The following is a 22585-nucleotide window of genomic DNA, read 5'->3' as shown; positions in this document are numbered from 1 at the left end:
CTACCTAGGATAGAGATGAGACACTTGAACAGGACAGCAGACATGGAGAAGAAAAAATAAATCCAGGGCCATTTTGAAGCAGTCAGGCCTCCAGCAGAACTCCTAACTAGTTTCCTGTGATGGAACAAGCTGGGGAGACCTTTGAGAGGTGCCTCATGTGCACAGTGCACCCTGGGAGAGATGAGACCCTGCCCCTCTTGCCTGGGCCAGCACATGATAACATTGCCCCAAGCTTTGCCCCCCTGGCCCATGTCATATAGGAACCAGGAGGGATATCTGGCCTTGGTGACTCCAGATCCCCTTTGACACCAGTGTGGTACCTCTCCCCAAGTTTTGGAAGGTTTGGGGGCAACTCTGCACTGGCACATGCATGTGTGTGTGTGTGTGTGTGTGTGCACATGCACATATGTATGTTTGTCAGAGAGAGGAAGACAGAGAGGAGAGGAGTGTGACCCACTAGGGACAAACCTATCTCTCACCAGCTGTGGGAACCAGGGCAAGTTACAGAACTCTGAAGTTCTGACTTCCTACCTGTAAGTGAGGAACAATAACAGCTAACATTTACTGAGCATTTATTCTGGGCCAAGCACTGTTCTAGGTGTTCAACATGCATTAATCCTCATGTTTATACATGTCTCACAAATCTGTAATTTTGGAACTTGTATTATCTCCTTTTTACAAAATGAAGAACCCCAGGTACAAGGAGGGTAAGAGGCTTCCCCAAAGTCACACAGCTAATAATGGGCAGAGCCTGGCTTGAACCCACATTCCAAAGCACACAATCTTAACCATTTTGCTATAGCTCGTGGAATGTAGTAAGAATTCAATGCAAGAAAGTACAACAAGCACCTAGCAAAGTGCTAGCTCAGTGCAAGTGTCCAGTACATTCCATGTTGTTGCACTGGTAAGCTGTCTGCAAGTGTGAGCACAGCACAGCCACCTGCATGGCCTGGGTGCCTGCAGAAGGCTCCACACACACAGGCATGGCTGTGCATGTACAGGACTGCATATTTATGCAAATATATACCTGCTGCAGGGGCTCAACAAGGAGCAAGATGGAGCCCCTTGGCATACTCAAAAGATGCCTCACCATTGGGACACATGAGACCCAAAGCCAGTTAGAAAGAAAGCCACATGACCATAGAGAAGGCAGTTAATGAGCACCCCCTCGGGGAGCTGGAACTGTGTAACCAGTGTTCCCCCAGGCGGCTGCAAAGCCAGCCTCTGGCCTCACAGCCCTTGTGGCTAGCCCTTCCACTGGACTGACCCTGCAGACATGAACTTGGCCAGCTAGACCCTCTCATGCCCCAGTGTAGTGGACGTGGAGGAACTCAGGCCAGGAGCTTTGCAGGATGCTACATCAGAATCCCCTAGAGAATCTGCTTTTAAAATTAGATTCCGAGACCCCACCCACCCAGGACCTGACTCTGAAAACCCAAGGCTGTGCTCTAGAGCATGGTCCTCCTGTCAGTTGTACCAGTACCCAGGCCGAACATTCCTGCAAGGCTGGGACAAAGTGTTCTGCTTCAAGTCCTGTGCACTTTAAAGTCTGAGAAGATCTGTTTCAGGGGAGGGACTGGATGACTCCTTAGATAACTCAAGGAAGCCTGATAGCTGACTCAACAAATGACAGTAAAGTGAAAACATACCAGACAGCAAATAACAGGTCTTGGTTCTTACCCTGGCTCTACTTCTTTATTTTTTAATGTTTATTTATTTTTGAGAGAGAGAAAGAGAAACAGAGAGACAGAGAGACAGAGACAAAACACAAGCAGGGGAGGGGCAGAAAGAGAGAGAGGGAGACACAGAATCTGAAGCAGGCTCCAGGCTTTGAGCTGTCAGCACAGAGCCCGACGCAGGGCTTGAACACAGGAACCATGAGATCATGAACTGAGCCAAAGTCAGATGTTCAACTCCCTGAGCCATCCAGGTGCCCCATTCTGGCTCTATTTCTAGTGCTCTATACATTCAGACAAATATTTCCCTTTCTGGGCTTCAATGTCCCCATCTGCACAATAAGAGGGTTGGACTGGACTGCCTGCAGGCTCCATTCAATCCCAATACTCTAAGATTCTATTAAATAGCTTTAAATATAGACTTCCCAGTTCAGAGGTGACAGGAAAACAGGAAAGCAGACGATTCAGAAGGCCAAGCACACAACTCATAAAGCCACAAATGGCCAAAACCCAAGGTGTTATCAAAGTCCCATGAACCCCTAAGTCTGTCCACAGGCCACAAGCCAAAACCCCACTGTCTGAGAGTCCCTCCCTCACCTGCAGGATGAGGCTGATAGCCATAGCTTTATAGGAATATGGGGCAGAGGAAATGCCAAAAGCCACAAACAAGGCCACAGTCAAGGTCAGCAGGTTGGTCATGGTCTCCAGCCTCAGTGCTATCCATCTCGAGGAAGACAGGAACATCAGCATGTAGTTATTCTGTATATCACTCAGCCTCTTAAACCTGAGAAAGAAAGGACAACCTGAAAACAACATGTGTTTGTCTAACCCAGAGTTTCCTGGGAGTGGACACTGGTTGCTTCCTCCAGCATCGGGCTCCCCACTCCACCCAAGGAACCTGAATTATTTTTGGGGGCCTTCTCCCTGCCCCTTTCTTGGTCATGGAGTTGACCTGACCCCAGATCTAGGAGTAAGCTCTGACTGACTTATCAGCCCAGGCTCTTCCCTAGGCCTTGATCATCAGTTAGGGGAAGTTCCCTACCCAGGCCAATAAGAGTGAATAAATGTCAGGATCTACTCATGAGTGAGGGGAAGTATCTATCCTTCCAAGTATCTATCCTTCCAAGTATCTATCCACCTTGGAGAAGGGGCTGTGTCTGTCTTATTCACTACCATCTTCCCTGTGGCTCTGAGCACCCAGTAGGTGAATGAATGCATCATTTGAAGATGCCCTCAATCCCAGCACCTGCACAGTCCTTGAGTGCTCTCTAGTCCCACTGAGAGACTTGGTTCCATGGTTCATCCATTATTCCAATTAACCAGATATACACTGTCTCCCACACTCAAATCTTACCAGGCTTCAAACCCATTTCAGATGGCTCAATGCCACCTCTTTCCCCCTTGAACTCTTTTTTTTTCTAAGTTTATTTATTTATTTTGAGAGAGAGAGGCAGAGAGAGAGAGGGAGAGAGAGAATCCCAAGCAGGCTCCACACTGTCAGTGCAGAGACTGACGTGGGGCTCAGTCCCACAGACATGAGATCATGACCTGAGTTGAGATCAAGAGTCAGAAGCTTAACTGACTGAACCACCCAGACATTCCCCCTTTTTTTAAAGTTCCCCCTGAACCCTTATGGCCTTTTATCTGCTTTTCTTCTATGTTATTAGTCATTTTTAACCCTGTATTATTACAAAAATGTGTGTATGTGTCTCCTGTCTTCCACCAGACCATGAGCCTCTTATAGTTCAAGGCAGATCATGTGTGATTGATCTTTACAAATGGGTAAGTTCATATGATACAATTAAGGCTCAACATCAATCATAGGGTGTTTTTGTTTGTATCAACAAGCATTTAGAATACAAACCTATAGTTATGAATAGTGAAGGAAATTCTGTTATTTAGAAAGCTATTGCTTCGTGTATTTAATTAAAATTAGATACCTGTTTGGAAGTCAAAGAAAAAGAACAATGCAAGAAGTGCTGACCCAGCAACACTTCTTACTATTAATTATATTAATATGTGTATGCAATATCTACAGGTCTTTAAGGTTTACAAATATTTCCTGCATCACTTATATTTCTTATTCCTATATGCATCATCTTATAGATGAGGTCCTGGAAGCTCAGAAATAAATGAATAAAATCATGTGAAGAAAACACTATTTCCAGATCCTCTGTTCGCCACCTTCCTGCTTCCCACAGTCCCCACTGCCCCATCATCCTCAGATGACAGCACAGGACTCACTTGCTGATGAAGTCTTCAGTTTTTCCATAGACATGGATGGAGCTCAGGCCCTGCAGAGCAGTGAGGATATGGGAGAGCAGAGGGGAACGGCTATAGTTCTCCAGTCTCTTGAACACGTTGATGGCCATCTTAAACTTCCTGCATCAAGAATGAGAGTGAGTGACCTGGGCAGTCCTCCTCAGGGACCAACCAGTTCTACATACCAGCCTGGTATCCCAAGTCACAGACCCAGCTCACAAGCACAAAGAACCCACTTACATATAATAAATAAGGCAAACAGTAACTAATATGATTCCCATCAGCAGGATATATGGAGACAGCACACTGACAACCAACAAGATGGCGACCACCATCAAAAACAGGACTAAGAATTCTTCAGCAACAACGGGCAATAACTGGTCCAGCTGATCCAAGTCCCCTGCAAAGCAGTTCAGGAGTCGGCCTGTTGGGGTTGTGTCAAAGAAGCTCATGGGGCAGCAGAAAACCTGTAGTGACAAAAACAACCCAGATCAAGAGATAGTTCTGGAACTTGATGAAGATGTCAGTTACACTCAGCCCTGAAGAGATGCAGGATACAGCCTAAAGGGTGTGCAAGGGAGGCAGTTTAGAGCAATGTCTAAAAGCATAAGCTCCATAGTCAATCTTCCTGGGTTCCAGTGTTAGCAAACTCCTCCACCTACTGCTGTGTGACTTTGGGCAAGTTACTTAACCCCTCTGAGTCTCAATGTCCTCATTTGTAAAATGGGGATGATAACAACACTTTACTGAGTTATGGTGAAGATTGCACAAGTCTGCAAATAGACTAAAAACCTCTGAGATATGCAGCTTAAAAGGGTGAGCTTTATGATTACATGAATTATATATTAATAAACCTGTTATGAAAGGAAGGATAGGATTGAAGGAAGGGAGGAGGGAGGGAGAGGGAGGAAGAAGTAACACACTGAAAGTCTCAGAACAGTTCCTGCATCCCAATTAGAATTCCATTAATACCAGCACTTATTATTTTCTACAAATGGGACCATTTTCATCAGGATTACCGGAGATTAGTAGCAGCAATACTACTGCGATTGCACATGACTTGGTGTCTTGGGTAGAATTTAAGCGTGACTGCCCTTTCTTGAAGATGGTGTCCTAACTTGGTCTCTAAAAGCAGTGGACATGAGGGCCTTTGGAGATCAAAGAACATTTCGTACTGGAAGGGCTCTAGCAAAAGCATCTAGTTCATGTCCTCATTTTACGGATGAGAAAACTGAAGCCCAGAGAAGGGAAGGTTGCTCAGCAATTTGCTCAAGGTCACCCAAGTAGTTAATGGCAAAACCATGACCAGACCTCCCAAGGCTCCCCAACCACCCTGCCCCAGCACAGCCACACTCTTTACAGAAGGCATTTCTTAAAGGTTTGTGGCACTGAGCAACTGACCAACTGACCACTTCATTTCCCCATGTATTTCTCAAGCTGTAACACAAGAACAAAACATAAATAGAAGTTAATCCTATCTATTAAGGCCAAAAGTTAAGGAACGAATAAAAGGAGGAGGGAGGGAGAAGGAAAGTGCATTTTGACTATTAATAAATAATAATTATTTGCATCATAAAATTTCCCAGAAATGCTCTGCTTCTCTTCAACCCCTAATTTAAGCTGGCTGAATGTGACTCACCCTTCAGGTCACAGCAGAGAGGTCCCTTCCTCCAAGAAGGCTGCTTGGACTCCATCCTTCCCTCCATCACCTACATGCTGAGGTTAGGTTCTTATGATTCCATGGGCTCCCACCCAGTAGGTAATTTTACATACTATGTTACAACAAGCCTATTTTCTCATCAGTCTCCCTCAGTAGACTATAAGGCCATGATGGTCTGAACCATACCTGAATTGTTCATTCACCACTGTAAGCCCAATGCCCACCATAGAACCTGCACATAGTAACATCTGGTGAGGGGGAGAGCAATGATATTTCCAAGAGGCAGTTTGGTATTTTAACCATAATACATTCTCATCAGGACACACAAGGATATCAGACTTCTTGTATGTAAAATAAGGATAATAGTACCACTTGAAAAGGAACTTGGGACAATTATAAGCAACGCTATATGTGACAGTATTCAGCCAACAGAGGCCCACATTGGTGTGCCCGGCCCTCCAGCAAGGGACACTAAGCTTTTAGAATCACACTGCTGACAGCAGGATAGTTTCCAGGCACCCAGCTCATTCTGTGGCTTGCTCCCACCCACCCAGTGGCCCAGCGTGCACTTGCAACTATATTCTGCAAAGGGAAAAACTATGGAGACAGTAAAAAAGATCAGTGGTTGTTAGGATTTGAGGGGAAAGGAGGGATGAGTGGTACAGCACAGAAGATTTTTACAGCATGAAACTGTTCTGTATGATACTTCATGGCAGATACATGTCAGTATATATTTGTCCAAGTCCATAGAATGTACAGAATAAAGAAGACTTTAGATAAACCATGGACTGATGATGATGATGACGATGATGATAATGTATTGATAGTAGCTCATCAATTGTAACAAACATCCCGCTCTAATGCAAGATGTTAATAACAGAAGAAACTGGGAGATTAGTAAGGAGCATATGAGAACTCTGTACTTTCCACTTAATTTTTCTTAAACCAAAAGCTGCTCCAAAAAATGAAGTCTAGTAATTAAAAAAAGAAAGAAAAGCAGGAAAGGCTAGGGCTCAGCCTGCAACAGCAGCCAATACCCAAGCCCATACCTTGCTAAGGAGTTTGCTGTGCAGGGCGGTGGATGCTTTCCTCGTGAGTTTGGTGAAGGCCTTCGAGAAGCAGAGGCCCGTGCAGATTAGCAACAGCACACTGAGGCCATACACCAGTTGGTAAATTGGCAGCTGAGGGTTGTCCAGTATGTCACCTGGGTCTGCTGTTGTTCCATTGCTCTCTTGGCTGCTATTGGTCTTCAAGAGAGAACAGAGTGTGGTTTGATAAGACATATAGTTGGTCTTGTGCCCAGTTCCTGGCACAGAGCTCCTAAAATCCCTGTAATTCCCTAAGTGATAGGGGTGCTGGGAGCATCCTTTGTTCTAATATTTGGACGTTGACTCTGATTCCTGACATAAAATCTTCTAAGACCCTTGGAGTCTCTGGAGCAATCTCTAATTGCTTTTTGTAGCTAGTGTGTCTTTTCGTAGCCAGTGAGATGTCTGGTGTGAGGAGGGGGCTAGATAGCGTCAGGATGGAGAACTGGTCACCAGAAAGACCAAGCCATTACTAGAAGTTTAGAACTTTCAACCCCACCCCACCCCACCCTCCGTCTGGCTGGGGAGAGGAGCTGGAGGTTGAATTAATAATTGATCATGCCTATAAGATGAAGCCACCATAAAAATCCCTAAAGTACAGGGTCTAGAGAGCTTCTGGGTTGGTGAATACATTCACATGACATGAGGGTTGTGCACCCCTACTCCACAGGAACAGAAGCTCCTGTACCTGGTGCCTTTCTAGATCTCACCCTATGTACTGCTTCATCTGGCCAATCATCTCTATCCTTTATTATGTCCCTTATAATAAACTGGTAAAAGTATTCCCTGAGTTCTGTCAGCCATTCTAGCAGATGATCAAATCCAAAAAGGAGGTCATGAGAACCCCCAGTTGACACCTGGTCTGCCAGAACTATAGGAGGTCTAGACTCGTGATTGGCATCTGAAGTAGGGACAAGCTTGTGGGACTGAGTGCTTAACCTGGGGAGTCTGCACTAACTCCAGGTGGTGTCAGACTGACTTGAATTGTAGGACACACAGATGTTGTCCAGAGCATTAGAGAGTTGGTTGCTTTCAGAAAAAAACTGCACAATAGACATCAGAAGCATTGTGTGGGAATAGAGCAAAATAGTGAGTTTTCTTTCTTTGGGGAGGCAGATCATCTGAATCAGGCACCCGCAAGGCTGCCAGGGTAGAAAAGGCTTGATAAACTCACTCTATGGTGATTAGGAATTTGTGCGATATTGGGGCGCCTGGGTGGCTCAGTCGGTTGAGCAGCAGACTCTTGATTTCAGCTCAGGTCATGATCTCCTGGCTCATGAGTTCTAGCCCCACATTGGCTCACTGCTGTCAGCCTGTCAACGCAGAGCCTACTTCTGATCCTCTGCCCCCCACCTCTCTCTCTGCCCCTCTACTGCTCCCACTCAAATATAAATAAATCTCCTTCTCAAAAATAAACATTTCAAAAAGAATATTTTTAAAAAGTTAACCAAGTACTCCTTTGGGTAAACATGGCTTGGAATTAGAGAACCAAGTTCAAGTACCAGCAGGGGACTTCACATCCCAGGGAAGGTTCTTTTTCACACTATCCTCTATAAAATGGAGACAGAACCCACCTCCGAATGTGGTTGGGAAGATGAATGAATTAAGCAGGCACATAATGGCTGAGAACTGCAGGTCTCTCAACACAAAATAATTCCAACCAAACCCCTGTGCTAAGAGACTTGACCAAACTTCAGCATGGCTTCTAGCAGCTTAAGGCATGTCCCTAGGAGGACCCCAGCCCCCGCCCCCCATCAAAATGCCTGCCTGAGGAATCTCAACCACCACCAGGAAAAGTTACCATTTGTTCTAGCCCACACCTGACAGCATGCCCCTGACCTCCCTTTCTCGGAGCCCTCACTAAAAAGTGCTTACAGCTGTGAATACATAGCTCTTACAACTCAGAGCATCTCTCCCAAAGACCTGGAAACCATGTCTTTAAAATGTAATCACCATGAAGGATAGGGCCTCTGTCTCCCAGTCCCTGTGGAAGATTAGTCCTAACTTTGATAACTGCCAGCTAATGGACACAGCTGACCTCATCACATTCACACTCACCAACCCTGGATAAATTTCACTCCTCTGCCTCTATTCAGTCCCCACATTCATTCTCCCTTTAAAACACCCAAATCACCTGTGCACAAATCATATGACTTTCAGCTCTTTCCCCTGCCATCAGTAGTGACTGAGTAAAATGTGTTTTCCCTGCTTTCACTAACATCAGCTGTGTTTAACTGTGATGTGTCCTCCCAGCCCCCAACAAGGAGTCCAGAGGCACATTTTAAATAAAGCAGAATGAGAAGACAAAAGGGCTACCAAAGGAAAGATCACTACATGGAATGTAAAGCATTCTTGAGGACCTGTCTGGGGACATAAACCTCTTGGTTTTGTCCTGATGAGACTGCACTGGTGACCACTCATTCTATGAACACTGGGGGTCAGAGCTGGGAGGGAAGCCCCACGTCTGGCTCTCAGAGGTCCTCTCTAGAGCTTTTTCATTTGTCAACTTGGAAATGGCAGGCTTCAGGCTTGCCATGGGGTTCCCTAACCCATGCTCTGACCCTCATGGGGCCCAAGGAGTGGTGCCCCACTCCATATCAGCCCACAGAAACACACCCCACTCCCACCATGACACTTACCCCTGAGCCCTGCTGCAACCAATAGCTCAGCCACCAGAAGTTGAAGACTGTGAAGAAGACAATCCCCATCATGAGAAAGACAACAATGGCAGAGGCCATGTAACCTGGAGAGACAGGAAAGGGGTAACACACAGGTGCCATAAAAAGGTGAAGGATAATGGTTGACAAAGTTGCTCAGCCATTCCAATCCCTTGGATCTCCTTGACCCCCATCCACCTTGGACACCTTGGAGGACTTCCAAGGTTAGGAAGCCCAGTAGTCAAGTCCTGACTCTACTATTTACAGGCTATGTTAGCCTGAGCAAAGTACCAAAAGTCATTCCACTGTTTTACCTATGAAATTGTGATGGTAGCCATACTAGCCACATGGGATCACTCTGAAGAGGATATGTGATAATGTGTGCCAAACACCTAACCCAGTGCCTGGCACAAAAGCAATATTCTAGAGTAGTCTCCCTTATGCAGGTCCTGAGGATTCAGTCTTAAAAATGACATCAGCTATCTTTTATGTGGTATGTACTACTATGGACTATGTGCCAGGCATAGTACTAAACACAGACATTATCTCTGAATTTGGAATTCATGCACCCATTTACTGAGTATCCAAGAAGGGAAGAAACTTGCCCAAGGTCATAGAGCTGGCAAGTGGTAGAGCTTGGATTCAAAAAAGCCAAGGATGCGGAGCACCCAGGTGACTCTGTCGGTTAAGCGTCTAACTTCAGCTGAGGTCATGATCTCAGGGTTTGTGAGTTCGAGTCCTGCGTCAAGCTCTGTGCAGATGGTCAGAGCCTGGAGGATGCTTCAGATTCTGTGTCTCCCCCTCTCCCTCTCTGTTCCTCCCCCAATCATGCTCTGTCTCTTAAAAATACATAAATGTTAAAAAAAATTTTTTTTAAGCCAAGGATGGGAAAACCCAGGGTGCATCCCTTCCTTCTGTAGATGTCCCTGCCCCCAGCACTCTCCCCACCTGTTCAGTCTGTGCCCCGTTCCCATATTTGTGGGTGTTGTTAAGGTTTTAATTTTTAAGTAATCTCTACACCCAACATGGGGCTCGACCTTACAACCCTGAGATCAAGAGTCTCATGCTCCACCGAATGAGCCAGCCACGGAACCCCTTGCCCATATTTCTTCTTTTGAATTCAACCCTTCCTTAAGCTCCACTCAAGGGTCACCCCTTCTTTGATGACATCTGAGACTGTGCCTAGCCACAGAGATCTTTCTTACTACCTGGGTAATGCAGATGTCATAATTCTCCAGCTAGATTCCATGACTGGCCCTTGGAGGCCTTTATGCCCCCTCTCCTCTGGAGCTTGGCACAGTGCCTGGCCCATAATAAGTACTTTGTAAATACAGATCAATTGGTTGCTGGATTCATTCATGCATTTACAGGCATCTGCTGCTCCCCTCTCTGGATAGGCACTATGTTATGCCCTGCAGGGCTACCCATGGTAGAAGGAATAGGGATGGTGATCTATGCACAGCCTACCTCTTCCTCCTTTAGACAAGTAGAAAGAAGATACACCTTACATGGGGTTAGGTTCCAAATTCAATCAAAAGTAAAAAGTTGGCATGGAGTCCCAGTTACTCTCACAAATATCTTAAATTACTTAAAAAGGACAGTATTATATACTTGGTTTTGTGTTTATAAAATTGTAGTTATATTTATATGAATTTGGTAATGTATACCCTTTAATAAAGCAGTAGCTTTGAAACTTCTAGCTGCCTGCCACCCACCATCAGAAATGTATTTTGAATGCACACCAGGATAAAGGCTTCACCAATGTCACTGTATGAAATGGAAGCAGAAAATTTCTATTCTCTTCTATCGGATTTCTTTCAGTGCTGCTTAAAATCCACTCAACTGATTTCAGAACCCACTAGTGGGTCAGGACATAAAGTTTGAAAAACACTCAAAGAGTACTGTATGAACTACATTTTCTTATTTTCTCTGTTCTTGGTGCTATGGCAGCTGGGGCTTTGATCTTGAGGAGACTGCTCTTCCCAGGGCTAATTCCTAGAAACAGCAAATGACCCCCTGTGAGCACACTTGGGATGTACAAATCAACCAACCCACAGCCACACTCCCAACCTCATCCTGCATCAAACTCACACACCAAACCAACATTCCTGCCCTAAATCACCCCAGGCCCAGGTTCCAAATAACTAGGGACCAGTCCTATAGCCCAGAGCCCCCCCCCCCAATTATTCATTATAATCCTAAACTTACTCAGCATACCCACCCTGTCACACCCACTCCTTCCCACAAAAACCCCAATAAGGCCTTGGGGCCTTCCCTCTGCCTCCTGACCAATGTGGCCCTGCATGGCATGCCCTGTCTCCTGTTCCTAGGGTCCTGTGAACATAAACTTCTCCCTTTGTGTCAATAATTTCCATGCATGCCTGCATGTCTTACCATACCTGATTAAAATAAATCTCAGGTACATTTTAACACAATACGAAACCTAACTTCCAGCACTGACTATGGTTGTAGTTGAGTGTGGCTGAGATTGGAATTTTGCAGGTCAAACCCGTGAATGGCATGACTCCTCTGTGCCTCTCTACTTTGCATGACTGCACACATTCCAGTCTGACCCAGTTTCAGTGGCAGGTCCAGTCAGAGAGAGAGCCCCAGGCCTGGCATGGCAGCTGACATACTGTACCTCCAGTTGCCTGGATATAGTGGTGGTAGACACTCCATCTCAGGGACCCTTCTTTCATCTTCTCCTTCCTTGTGAGCTGATTTTCCAGCACTGGGTCAGAGTAAGAAAACAAGGAAATGATGTGTCTTTCAATCACTTGCATGGCCTTCCAAGGTCAAGACTTTTTATGAAGCCTTCCACCCCTGACTTCCACCCTTTTCCAGAGACCTCATCTTCCAACTGCAGTGCCCCATCCAAGTCTGATTCTAACCAGCATGTTTTCCTTGGAAAACTCTGCCAAAGGTAACTTTGACCTGAATTCCACAGCCTGCAAAGGGGTTTCAACCCCAGCCATTCAATAATCCTTGGGGTCCGGGGGTTCCCAAGATCTTGATGGGTTGGGAGAGGCAGCAGGAGAGAATGAAGAAAGCAATGATATGGAACCAGAAAACTGGGTTCCAGAATGGTCATTACAATACTTTACAAGCTTAGGCAAATCATTTAACTTCTCTGTTTCCTCGTCTGACAACTGGCAAGCCTATAGATAGTTGCTAAGATGCTTTGCAGGAATATTCTTCTAAGAAGTCCTCAAAAAAAAAAAAACAGCTGTCTAGACTCTTGTCCTAGAGCAGAGAAGAGAGACGAGTTCCTGAAGTCTCAGTAGATGCTACTGATGACAGTAGCAACAAAAGGAAGCAGCACTGTGGGGGTATCTGTCATTTCTGCCTAAGGCTCTCCTTTCTTCTAATAATGCTCTAATTTCCCCTGGGGAAAGGGCTCTCTTCCTGGAATTTGAATTTTGAGGGAAATCACACTATTATGGAAAATATTTAGAGTAGATTTTCTTCAAAAAGATCCTGCACCTGTTCCTGCCACTTATGGCTCAAAATTGCTGAAGAGTGATTCTTCAACTTTTCATTTTGTGATCTTCCAATTATTCTTCTGCCCAAATCGAGCTGCTTCATTGCTAAAGATGATTTTGGTGACAAGAGCCTCTAATAGGCCAACCACTATCCTGGGGCTTCCCTACGCATGACCTCATCTTATCTCCACTACAACACTACAAAGTAAGCACTAGTTACCTTCAATTTTGCAAATGAGGGTTCAGAGAGGTTATGTTGCTTTGCCAAGGTCACCCAGCTTTGTAAGCAGCAGAGTTGGAATTCAAATTGGGAACTGTCTTACTTTAAAAATGAAGGTCTTTCTGCCCTGCTGCCCTGTTTCAGAAAAGAGCTAGACTGTGAGCTTCTGGATATCCAAGACTGGGCCAAATTCATATCTGTTTTTTTTTTTTTAAGTTTATTTACTCTGAGAGCATGCACAGGCAATGAATGGGCAGAGAGAGAGGAGAGAGAGAGAATTCCAAGCAGGCTCCGCACTGTCATCATGGAGCCTGACATGGAGCTTGAACTCACCAACGTGAGATCATTGACCTGAGCCGAAATCAAGAGCTGGACACTTAACTGACTGAGCCACCTAGGTGTCCCTCATTTCTGATTTCTAATACCTTTGTTTTCAACACTTTCTTTCAACAAATATGTAATGATTGAAAGTCTAAATGCCTTACAGTTAAATTTATGCCACTCCAGGCCAAACCTACCCACACTCTGTGTCTGCCTCTGCACACTCTCAACTCTGCCCCCCACAACACTTACTTCCTAGATCTTCAGGCCTCCTGACCAGCACAGTCCGAACCCCACCACCCTCAACTACTTGGATCATGTGGTCTAGGATCCTGGCCAGTGAAAGACATGGCCCTGTCTGGGGTCCAGGAGGAAATGCTAGGTCATCTAGAGGACCCAGGTAGACGCACAGGTGTTCTTGCCCTGTTGCCCAGCACCATTACCAGCATTTTCATAGACAGACTCTTCCTGGAAGGTGGTCTGGGCTTGCCCTTGCACCTGAGAGTCTTCTGCTGTCTTTGCTGTGTCCTGCAGTGGGTCCTGGGAAGAAAGAACATGTCATGAATGCAGGGGTCAGGGGGTGCTCCTCTACATGGGCAGTGTGGGGCGGGTTGGAAATCACCTGTGTGGCTTCTCCCTGCATGTTCTGGATGAGTTGGGCGTATTGTCCCTTTTTCTGTATTAATTCACTATGAATTCCTTTTTCACAGATTTTCCCATCTTCTAGCAAAACGATCTGGTCACAAAACGCTAAATACTAAAGAGTCAGAAGAAATAGAGCCTTCAGTAAGCATACAAAAAGATATCCCACTTCACCACTCATAAGGAAAATATAAATTTAAATCATAATAAAATATTATTTTATCCCCTCAGGTTGGCAAAAATCTTAAAGCATTGCATAAGTGCAAGCATTGGTGATGACTGCAGGTATAGGGAATCTCGTACAAGGTAGGGGGTTGCAAATTAGTCCAAATACTGTGGAAGACAACATGATAATATCTAGTGAAATTAAATATTTAAGCATTATGACCCAACAATTGGATGCCTAAAACTCTAATCCCAATAAATTCTCAAACATACATAAAGACACATATGAAATGACGTACGCCAAAGCATTTTTTTTGTAAAAATGAAAAATGAGAAACAACCTAGATGTCGATCCCAGAGAAATAAATTCTGCTGTACCCAGATATTGGACTGCTACACCAGTGAGAATTTTAAAAAGCTGCATGTATCAACATGGGACATCTCAAAAATACAATATTGGGTGAAACATGCAAATTACCAAATGACACAGGAAGTAAAATATCAATTACATAAAGCTTTAAAATATTCAAAAGGGCACTTTACCATGTCTAGAGGTGCTTACATGTGTTGTAAGAGTGCGGAGGCCTGCACAGGAATGACAAACAGGAAAGAGAGGAGAACAAGAGGCAGGAGACAGAATGCAATCAGAGAGGGGATCTATTCTGTTCAATTGTGTCTTCTGGGTGGTAGAAACATGGGTTTTCATTAGACTATTTAATAAACTGTTCTTATGTCTTAAATATTTTGTACCAAAAAAAATAGGCCAAAACAGAAGTAGAGGGAGAAATAATAATAATGCCTTGAGGCCAGAACCAAGTATGGGAGTATCTAGGGCAAAGGCATTATGAGAGGCAGCACCTAGCATGGTCACTGTACTTCATCCAAGAACATGAGACTTGGGGAATTCTTCTCTGAAAGATTTCTTTGTAACTTCAAAAGCAGAAGTCAATCCATCAAATCTGAAGGAGAACTTAAAATTTGGTTTCAATTTTTACCAGCCACAGAAACCATTTACCAGCCTACCCTCTCCATGGGGAAAGCAGAAGACATCCAAGTTTTTTACAATGCTCCTCAAGTTTTGAGGTCTAGTCTGAGAGGAAGAGGTAGCTGCTGTGAGGTTGTTACTGAATCAATGGCAGAATCAATGGCAGAAACGTGAGCATCGGGCACCTGGGTGGCTCAGTTGGTTAAGCGTCTGACTTCAACTCAGGTCATGATCTCATGATTGGTGAGTTCAAGCCGCCCCCCCCCCCCCGTGTCAGGCTCTCTGGTGTCAGCACAGAGCTCACTTTGGATCCTTTGTCTCCCCCTCTCTCTGCGCCTCCCCTGCTTGCTTCCTGGCTCTCTCGAAAGAAAGAAAGAAAGAAAGAAAGAAAGAAAGAAAGAAAGAAAGAAAGAAAGAAAGAAAAGAAAGAAAGAAAGAAAATGTGGAGATCTACATTAGTCATCAATCATGGCCAGAGCCCTGAAAGGGTGATCACCTGCAGCTGGTGGGTCACCAGAATGACAGTCTTCCCCCTAAGCATCTTTTTAATGCACTCCTCAAAGATGTGCTTCCCCACGTGGGTGTCCACAGCAGATAGAGGGTCGTCCAGCAGATAAAGCTCGTGGTCAGAGTAGACAGCGCGGGCCAGGCTGATCCTCTGCTTCTGCCCCCCAGAGAGGTTGAGGCCATGCTCCCCAATCTGCAAATAGACAGCCAAAGGCACTGTGTCCAGAGAACAAGCCCAGCCAGGTATGCTCAAAGTTAGCCAGGTAGGCACATATGACACAATGAACCTCTTTGGTGCACGCTCCTGGACACCTAGTGATTTGGCACCCCTGGTATTTTTTTTAATATTTTTCAAAATTTGCTTAATAGGGAATGAAGAAACTGATTTTTCAGTTAATTAAAATTTTATTACTCATAACTAGATACAATGTTTCTAAACCTGTCAACTTCTAAGGTGGCATTTTAAAACTCTATTTAATAAAACAAATTATTCCTAAGGAAGAGCACCTCCTTATGTCTTATTTGGCTTTTAAATTTCTGTTGACAGCGACTGTCGACTTGCAGCATCATCAGCCCTCTCTTAAGATTGTTTGCATGGTGTACAGCTGCTCAACAGGACAGAGCTGCAATGGCTAGAAGGAGGCTCTGTTGTTGCTGTCAAGAGAAGGAGTACCTTATACACCTTATGTCAGGAGTTGCTAACAGTAACAGGCAACCAGAGTTACTGGACAGCATGTTTTGGGTCCCCTTGCAGACTAGCATGCCAGCACCTGCTGGCTGGCCAGTCCCTCAGTCATCTCTGCAGACAAGGGTGCCAGGGCCTAAGTCCCCATCCCTGCTCTACCATGAACTCTTATGGTCTCTGTAGAAAAGAAGCAGAGTTTAAAGAGCAGCAGGGCAACCTCCTGTCACTGCTCTGCCTCTAGTTCACCACTGTGTGCCCTGGGACAGGCTGCTTCACCCAGTCAAAGGCTTAGTTTTGCATTGAGTCATCACTCAACAAATGCTTACTAAGTGCCTACTGTGCTGTGATGATAAACCAACGCCTGCTCTAGCTGGGCACTGTTCACGGCATTTCGTACATATCAGCTCATCTAGACCTCAAGCTTGACCAGGTCCATACTCTTATTGACGCCATTCTACAAACCAGAACTTGTTCTTTCTACTGAAGAGATAGCCCTGAATAAGACAACTGAGCTCTATGCTCTCAAGGGTTTACAGGGTAAAGGGTATCCATCTCTAAAAGAAGGATAATAAAAGCACTGACCTCCTAGAGCTACCTGAGGTTCACTTAAGACAATTCATTCAGGTTGCTACAATTTTGCATCTGGTGATCAGCAGACTGAGCTATTAATATATCATAAGATCAAGACAATAATAGTCCTTTTATCTTATAAAGGTTTTATGCAGATTAAAAGTGGCTACAGATGTGAAAGACGTCAATTATCACAAAAATGTGAATCATATCGCCATTGGGAAGCCATGGCTGCTATTCCCACTGGCAAAGGAAGAGCTGGCCAGAGGGGGCAGAGAGGGAGGGAGCGGAGGGAAAGGAAAGAGGAATGGATGGGAGGTTTCTTATCTTCACAGAGTCTCCACTGCTCTTGCTCCAAAGGTGGAGTTTGAGGTCAGCTCCCCATCCTTGTGGGGTAAGGTAGACTTGTTGCCAGCTCTCACTATAAGATGAGCCCCAATTCCCTCCCTGGGTGGGGAAGGCTTTGAGGCAGCAGCTACAGGGCCGTGAGCTGCTTTGGGAAGGAAGGGCTGGAATCCCTCCTCTACATACCCAGGGAGGCAGCACGAGGACCCCAGAAAAACCATTACAAAGGCACCATCACAGCAGAGGCAGGGGGTGCTCACCTCCCACTCACCTCTGTCATGTCTCCAAAGGGCAGAATTTCCAGGTCCCGGTTGAGGGAGCAGCAATGGAGCACCTGGAGGTACCTGCGAAGGACAGAGAACTGAAGGGACAGGTGGCCCAGCCACAGGCCCTGCAGCCTTTCCAAGTCAGGAAGGGAAAGGTCTCTCACTCCATGTTAAGAAATTTGGACTTGATCCAGCATTTAACAGTAAAGCATGGGAGGCTTTTTGCATTTCCTTCCTCCCTTCATTTCTTTTAATCTGATATGTGCATTTAGTAAATATTTGAACAGAACAACATCAACAACAAAAGATATCATGAAAAGCAAGCCTCTCCCATCTTTGACTCTCAGTTGTTTACCTCGGAAACAGCCACTATTATAGTTTTTTACATATTCATTCAGAAATAATGTGGTCAAATATGTTCGTGTGCAGCATATATAGGTTTGTGTTGTTTTAATGGCACCATAATATTTCATTATATGGCTGCACCATAAATTATTTAACCACTGTCCCTGTGATGGACATTGGGGTTCTTTATAGTCTTTTGGTACTATTAACAATGTGTAATATGAACATTCTGGTATATGGGCCTTTGTGTTCATGGGTGATACTACCTATACATTAAACACCTAGCAGTGCTGAGTCTAAGAATTGGTGCATTTCTTTTGGACCAGATACTTGAAAACTGCCCTGTGAGGGGGGGGGTGATGGGTATTGAAGAGGGCATCTTTTAGGATGAGCGCTGGGTGTTGTATGGAAACCAATTTGACAATAAACTTCATATATTTAAAAAAAACTGCCCTGTGAGCTATATCAGTCTGAAAGCAGAGCAATGACAAGATGAGAGTTGTGTTTGGGGATGGCTGCCCTGCAAGCAGGACACAAGGTGGAAAGAGCAGAAGACTGGAGACAAGGAGCCAAGGGCAGGGGCAGCGGGAACAATCCAAGCAAGAGATAGCAGGCAAGAACTGGCAGTGAGATGAAGAAGAAGAGAGAAATACAAGAGATATATAGGAGACAGAATTGTCCAATGTGAGTGACAAATTAGATGTGCAGCATCAAAAGACGAGGCGTCAGTCTTGCTGGGGTACACAGTTCACTGATGTCATTAAACCAAATTGGACAACTTGGGAAGAGAAGCAGGCAGGATGAGGGTTGGGCAAGCAGGGCGCTCATGAGCTGGTGTTGGACTCGACACTGAGGAGCCCACAGGACAGCCAGCTGGAGGTGACCAGTTCGTACACCTGTACATCCATCCCCCTCAACATTGCTACTGTGGGCAGATTATAAAATCAAGCAAATGGTCAAAGGAGGCCAAGGTCCACCAGAGTTGGAAGCACAGCTATAGCATTCAGGGCTGTTTTGGTGAATAGACTTCACTCCTAACTTCCAAGTGCATGTCTGAAGCAGGTAAACCCCAGACCGGGAGATAGAGACCACAAAGGGCAAGGATGGTGGTGGTGGCTCACCAGTACTGGTTTCTTCTACATCCCACAACGTCATCACCCTATTTGCTTTACCTTTTGACTTAGAGGTGGGGAATTCATTAATACAAATTAAGTTTTAAAGTACCGTTGTTGGAGGGAGAGGGTTATTTTGACTCCTATAATATAATAGGTAAGCATGGAATTTCTGATAGCAACTGGGTTCAGATCCTGATTCTATCATATCCTCCACGGTCTGTGATTTTAGGCAAATCATTTAACCTCTTGAGGCCTCAACTGACTCATCTAGAAAATGATATGATAATAATCTTTCTTTCACAGCGAGGAGGAAATATGTTGACGCATAGAAGTGAGCACATAGCAAGTGTTGGCAGTTGTCAAATTACTATTCACAGCTGGGGATCCCTCCCCCAACCAGCCCCACGCACCTGTGTCCCTCCTGGGCCCTCCCAGAAGCTTACCGGGCCTTGTCGTACTGGCCTCCCATGAGGATGTTCTCCCTGACGCTAGCCCTGATGATCCAGGCCTGCTGGGGGACATAAGCCAGGCTTCCATGCACCCCTACTGAGCCCTCCAGCAAGTGCATCTGCAGCAAAGGGAGTCAGCCTCAGGACCGGGTGGAACAGGGGAGGACCCTGTCTGGCTCAGCAGCCACAGTGTCCAGTGACCCACCACCCCCTGGGACCCTCGGGGCTCTCCAACGTAAAGGGAATTTTAACATGGTCCTGCCAGGCCCACCAGTGAGTCTGAGGGAAGGTCCTGGGAATGTGGGACAGGAGCCAGAGCTAAACCAGGCCAGTTCCTGCTGTGACTAAATCCAAGGTCTGCCTTGAAGCCGCCCCATAGTTTTTCTTATTTCTCCAGTCCCATTCTCTAGCAAGTGGTGCTTCCATGGTCTTCATGGTGAGATGGAATGTTCTAGGTCATCTCTGACCATCCCTGGATATCAACAGAATTATTTCTGATGTCATTAGATGTGATAATGTCATCCTGTGTAGATGGGAAAAAGTCCTTTTTGGGGGGACATCACGATGAAGTATTAAGTGGGAAAAGTCTCACAATCTCTGTAATTTAAAATAGTTCCACAAAATGTGTTTCTACATAAATGTGGCAAAAATGCAAATGCTATCAACTGTTGAATCTAGATGGTAGGTATATGGGTGTTTAGTGTCTTTCTGCTTTTCTGTTTGGTAAATTTAAAAGCCCTTTTAAAAAAGAGCTGGGGTGAGGGGTGTCTGGGTGGCTCAGTCAGTTAAATGTCTGACTCTTGATCTCAGCTCAAGTCATGATCTCACAGTTCGTGGGATCAAGACCTGAGTCAGGCTTGTGCTGGCAGCATGGAGCCTGCTTAGGATTCACTCGCTCCCTCTCTCTCTCTGCTCCTCCACCACTTGTGCATGCATTTTCTCTCTCAAAATAAATAAACTTAAAAAAAAGACTGTAACCCCCATCCCCACCACCCCAGCATAAGATATCATCATCCTGTGTTCCTTTCTCTTTATTAACCTGTGCTTCCTACTTCTGATTTGGAGCCAGGCTTTAATTAATTAGAACAAAACTTTAAAATGACATCTTTTTGTCTCCCTTTATTAGATGGGAAGTGACTGGTTCATTTCAAGAGGAAACTGACAAACCACTGGCCACACAGAAAGGTGGCCTTGGATGGAGGCTGCAAGGAAATGTTGCCATTGTGAAAAGCGAAGCTCTGACATCAAGTGGACCTGGGTTTCAACCCTGGCTCCTCCCTCACCTGTGGTGTGACCTTGGGCCAGTCACCTCTCTGAACCTCATCTGCTCACCTATAAACTGGCCATAATGGCTGCCTTCCTCATGAGGTTATTTCCAAGTTAAAGGAGAAAATAGGAAGCTCTTAGCACAGGGCCTGGCATGAAAGTACTATTCAAACTATTTTTACTATTTTTTATTTAAGTACAATCTTATTTCCAAGAAGTTGGGGCAAGGCCATCACATGTGGAGCATGAACAGATGAGCTGTCAGGAGAGAGTTCCATGGACAATATGACCACATTCCAAGGAAGTGATGAGGTCGACTATAACATTTGGGAAAAGCTGAGGGAAGAGCTAGATAAAGGAAGAAACTGCGAGTCCTCCCAACAACCTGGAAGGAGGGCAAAGAAAGGAGGGGAGAGAGAGAGCAGCCCAGGGCTGGGTGCAGCTGGGGCTGAGCGGGGAAGTACTGAAGAGAACCCCCTTGGGGAGATGGCCATAAATTCACACCAGATGCCATGGCTGTTTTAAAGTGTTGTTCAGTGAAAAGTGTGCAATGTGATCTCAATTGTTTTAGAGCAACAGGTTAGGGCTTTTTGGAAACTGGAAGAAGGGTAGGCTGAGGCACATGTCTGCCTGGCTGCAGACTAAGCAGACTTCAAGAATATCTGCAGACTGGACTTGGAGGGTTTGGATCTCAGGGGCAGGGGCACCCATCAGGCATGTAAATTCCACTGCTGGAGTGTAAGTGTAAGATTGTCCTGTCCCATCCCATGAAGGAGGGCCTCCTCTCCCTTGCCCCTCCTTCCTTCTTCCTCCTCCTCCCTCCCTCCACATTGCTCTCCTGATGTCCTCTCACAAAGGACACCTGTCTCACTCTGAGTTTGGCTTCATGAGATGATTTTTATTATCATATTAAATTTTGGGACACCCTGTATCATCACCCTGAGAGCTGATTGATTACAAACAGGGTGGGGAAAGCACAGAGAACTGGTGAGGGCAGATCTCTGGGTGATCTAAGAGGCAGCACTCCTGGAGGGTGAGAAGGAGGCACATTTATAACACACCTCCCCCTCGGTGCATGCCCAACTGCTCTCAATTTATAAAAATTGCATTGGCTCAGATCCCATCAAGCAAGAAAGTGATGGTGAGGTGGACTGGGGGAACTCAAGCTTGGGAGTCCCTGGGCTGCCTGTGGATGGGCATGCATGCAGTCACAAGTCACTTACCTCCCCCAGGATGGCTGACAAAAGGCTGCTCTTGCCACTTCCAGTGTTGCCACAGACCCCCAACAAGGTCCCCTGCAAAGCCAAGGAGGAACATTGGGACAGCACACCCCTCCTACTCACCCAGGGTGGGTCTGTTGTTTGAACACAAAATGACAAATAGAAAACAAAATAACCACATCCACCCCAAGGCCTCTCAGACTAGCAAAGCTCAAAAGGGTAGGATGTCACAATCTCAAAGGAAGGAAGTCACATGCAAGTGACAGAGAGGAATTCATGGATAGGTGGTCCTATCAGGCAAGAAACCCAAATTCCAGATCTGTACCTTTCTGCTCTATTATCTTGGGCAAGTCATTTATCCTCTCTGTGCCTCAGTTTCTTCATGTATAAAATGGGCACAGAGAAGTCAGCCTCACAGAATTCATGCATACATACACTTATTCATTCATCCATCCATTAAATGGTATTTAAGTTTCTCCTAGGTACCAAGTAATGAATAAAAGAACTCTCATTCCATATTCTGATGGGGGAGGGAGAGATAAACCATGAAATAAATAAGCAAACAAACAAACAAACAAATAATATCAGATGAAGATAAGTGATTTAAGTAAAATGAAATTTGCTGCTGTGACCGAAGCAAATTATAGATGGGTTGGCCA

General features: G+C 45.4%; 1 protein-coding gene across 1 annotated transcript in view; it reads right to left on the bottom strand.

Annotated features, from left to right (window-relative positions):
* Positions 1-22585, bottom strand: part of LOC125916876 (ATP-binding cassette sub-family C member 11-like) — a 65562-nt gene that overhangs the window by 14683 nt on the left and 28294 nt on the right. The window contains exons 12-23 of the mRNA XM_049623138.1: positions 21930-22001; positions 19435-19559; positions 17537-17609; positions 15655-15858; positions 13989-14123; positions 13810-13906; positions 11985-12074; positions 9326-9429; positions 6648-6845; positions 4179-4405; positions 3921-4058; positions 2274-2460 (exon numbers count right to left, since the gene is read on the bottom strand). Coding sequence (XP_049479095.1) covers positions 2274-2460; positions 3921-4058; positions 4179-4405; positions 6648-6845; positions 9326-9429; positions 11985-12074; positions 13810-13906; positions 13989-14123; positions 15655-15858; positions 17537-17609; positions 19435-19559; positions 21930-22001 — 1650 coding nt within the window. The remainder of the gene's footprint in view (positions 1-2273; positions 2461-3920; positions 4059-4178; positions 4406-6647; positions 6846-9325; positions 9430-11984; positions 12075-13809; positions 13907-13988; positions 14124-15654; positions 15859-17536; positions 17610-19434; positions 19560-21929; positions 22002-22585) is intronic.

The sequence above is a fragment of the Panthera uncia genome, unplaced genomic scaffold (genome assembly GCF_023721935.1).
Source record: "Panthera uncia isolate 11264 unplaced genomic scaffold, Puncia_PCG_1.0 HiC_scaffold_1282, whole genome shotgun sequence".
In the NCBI taxonomy this organism is placed as follows: Eukaryota; Metazoa; Chordata; class Mammalia; order Carnivora; family Felidae; genus Panthera; species Panthera uncia.
Note: the sequence above shows the minus strand (reverse complement) of the source record. Positions and strands in the feature narration are given on the sequence as shown.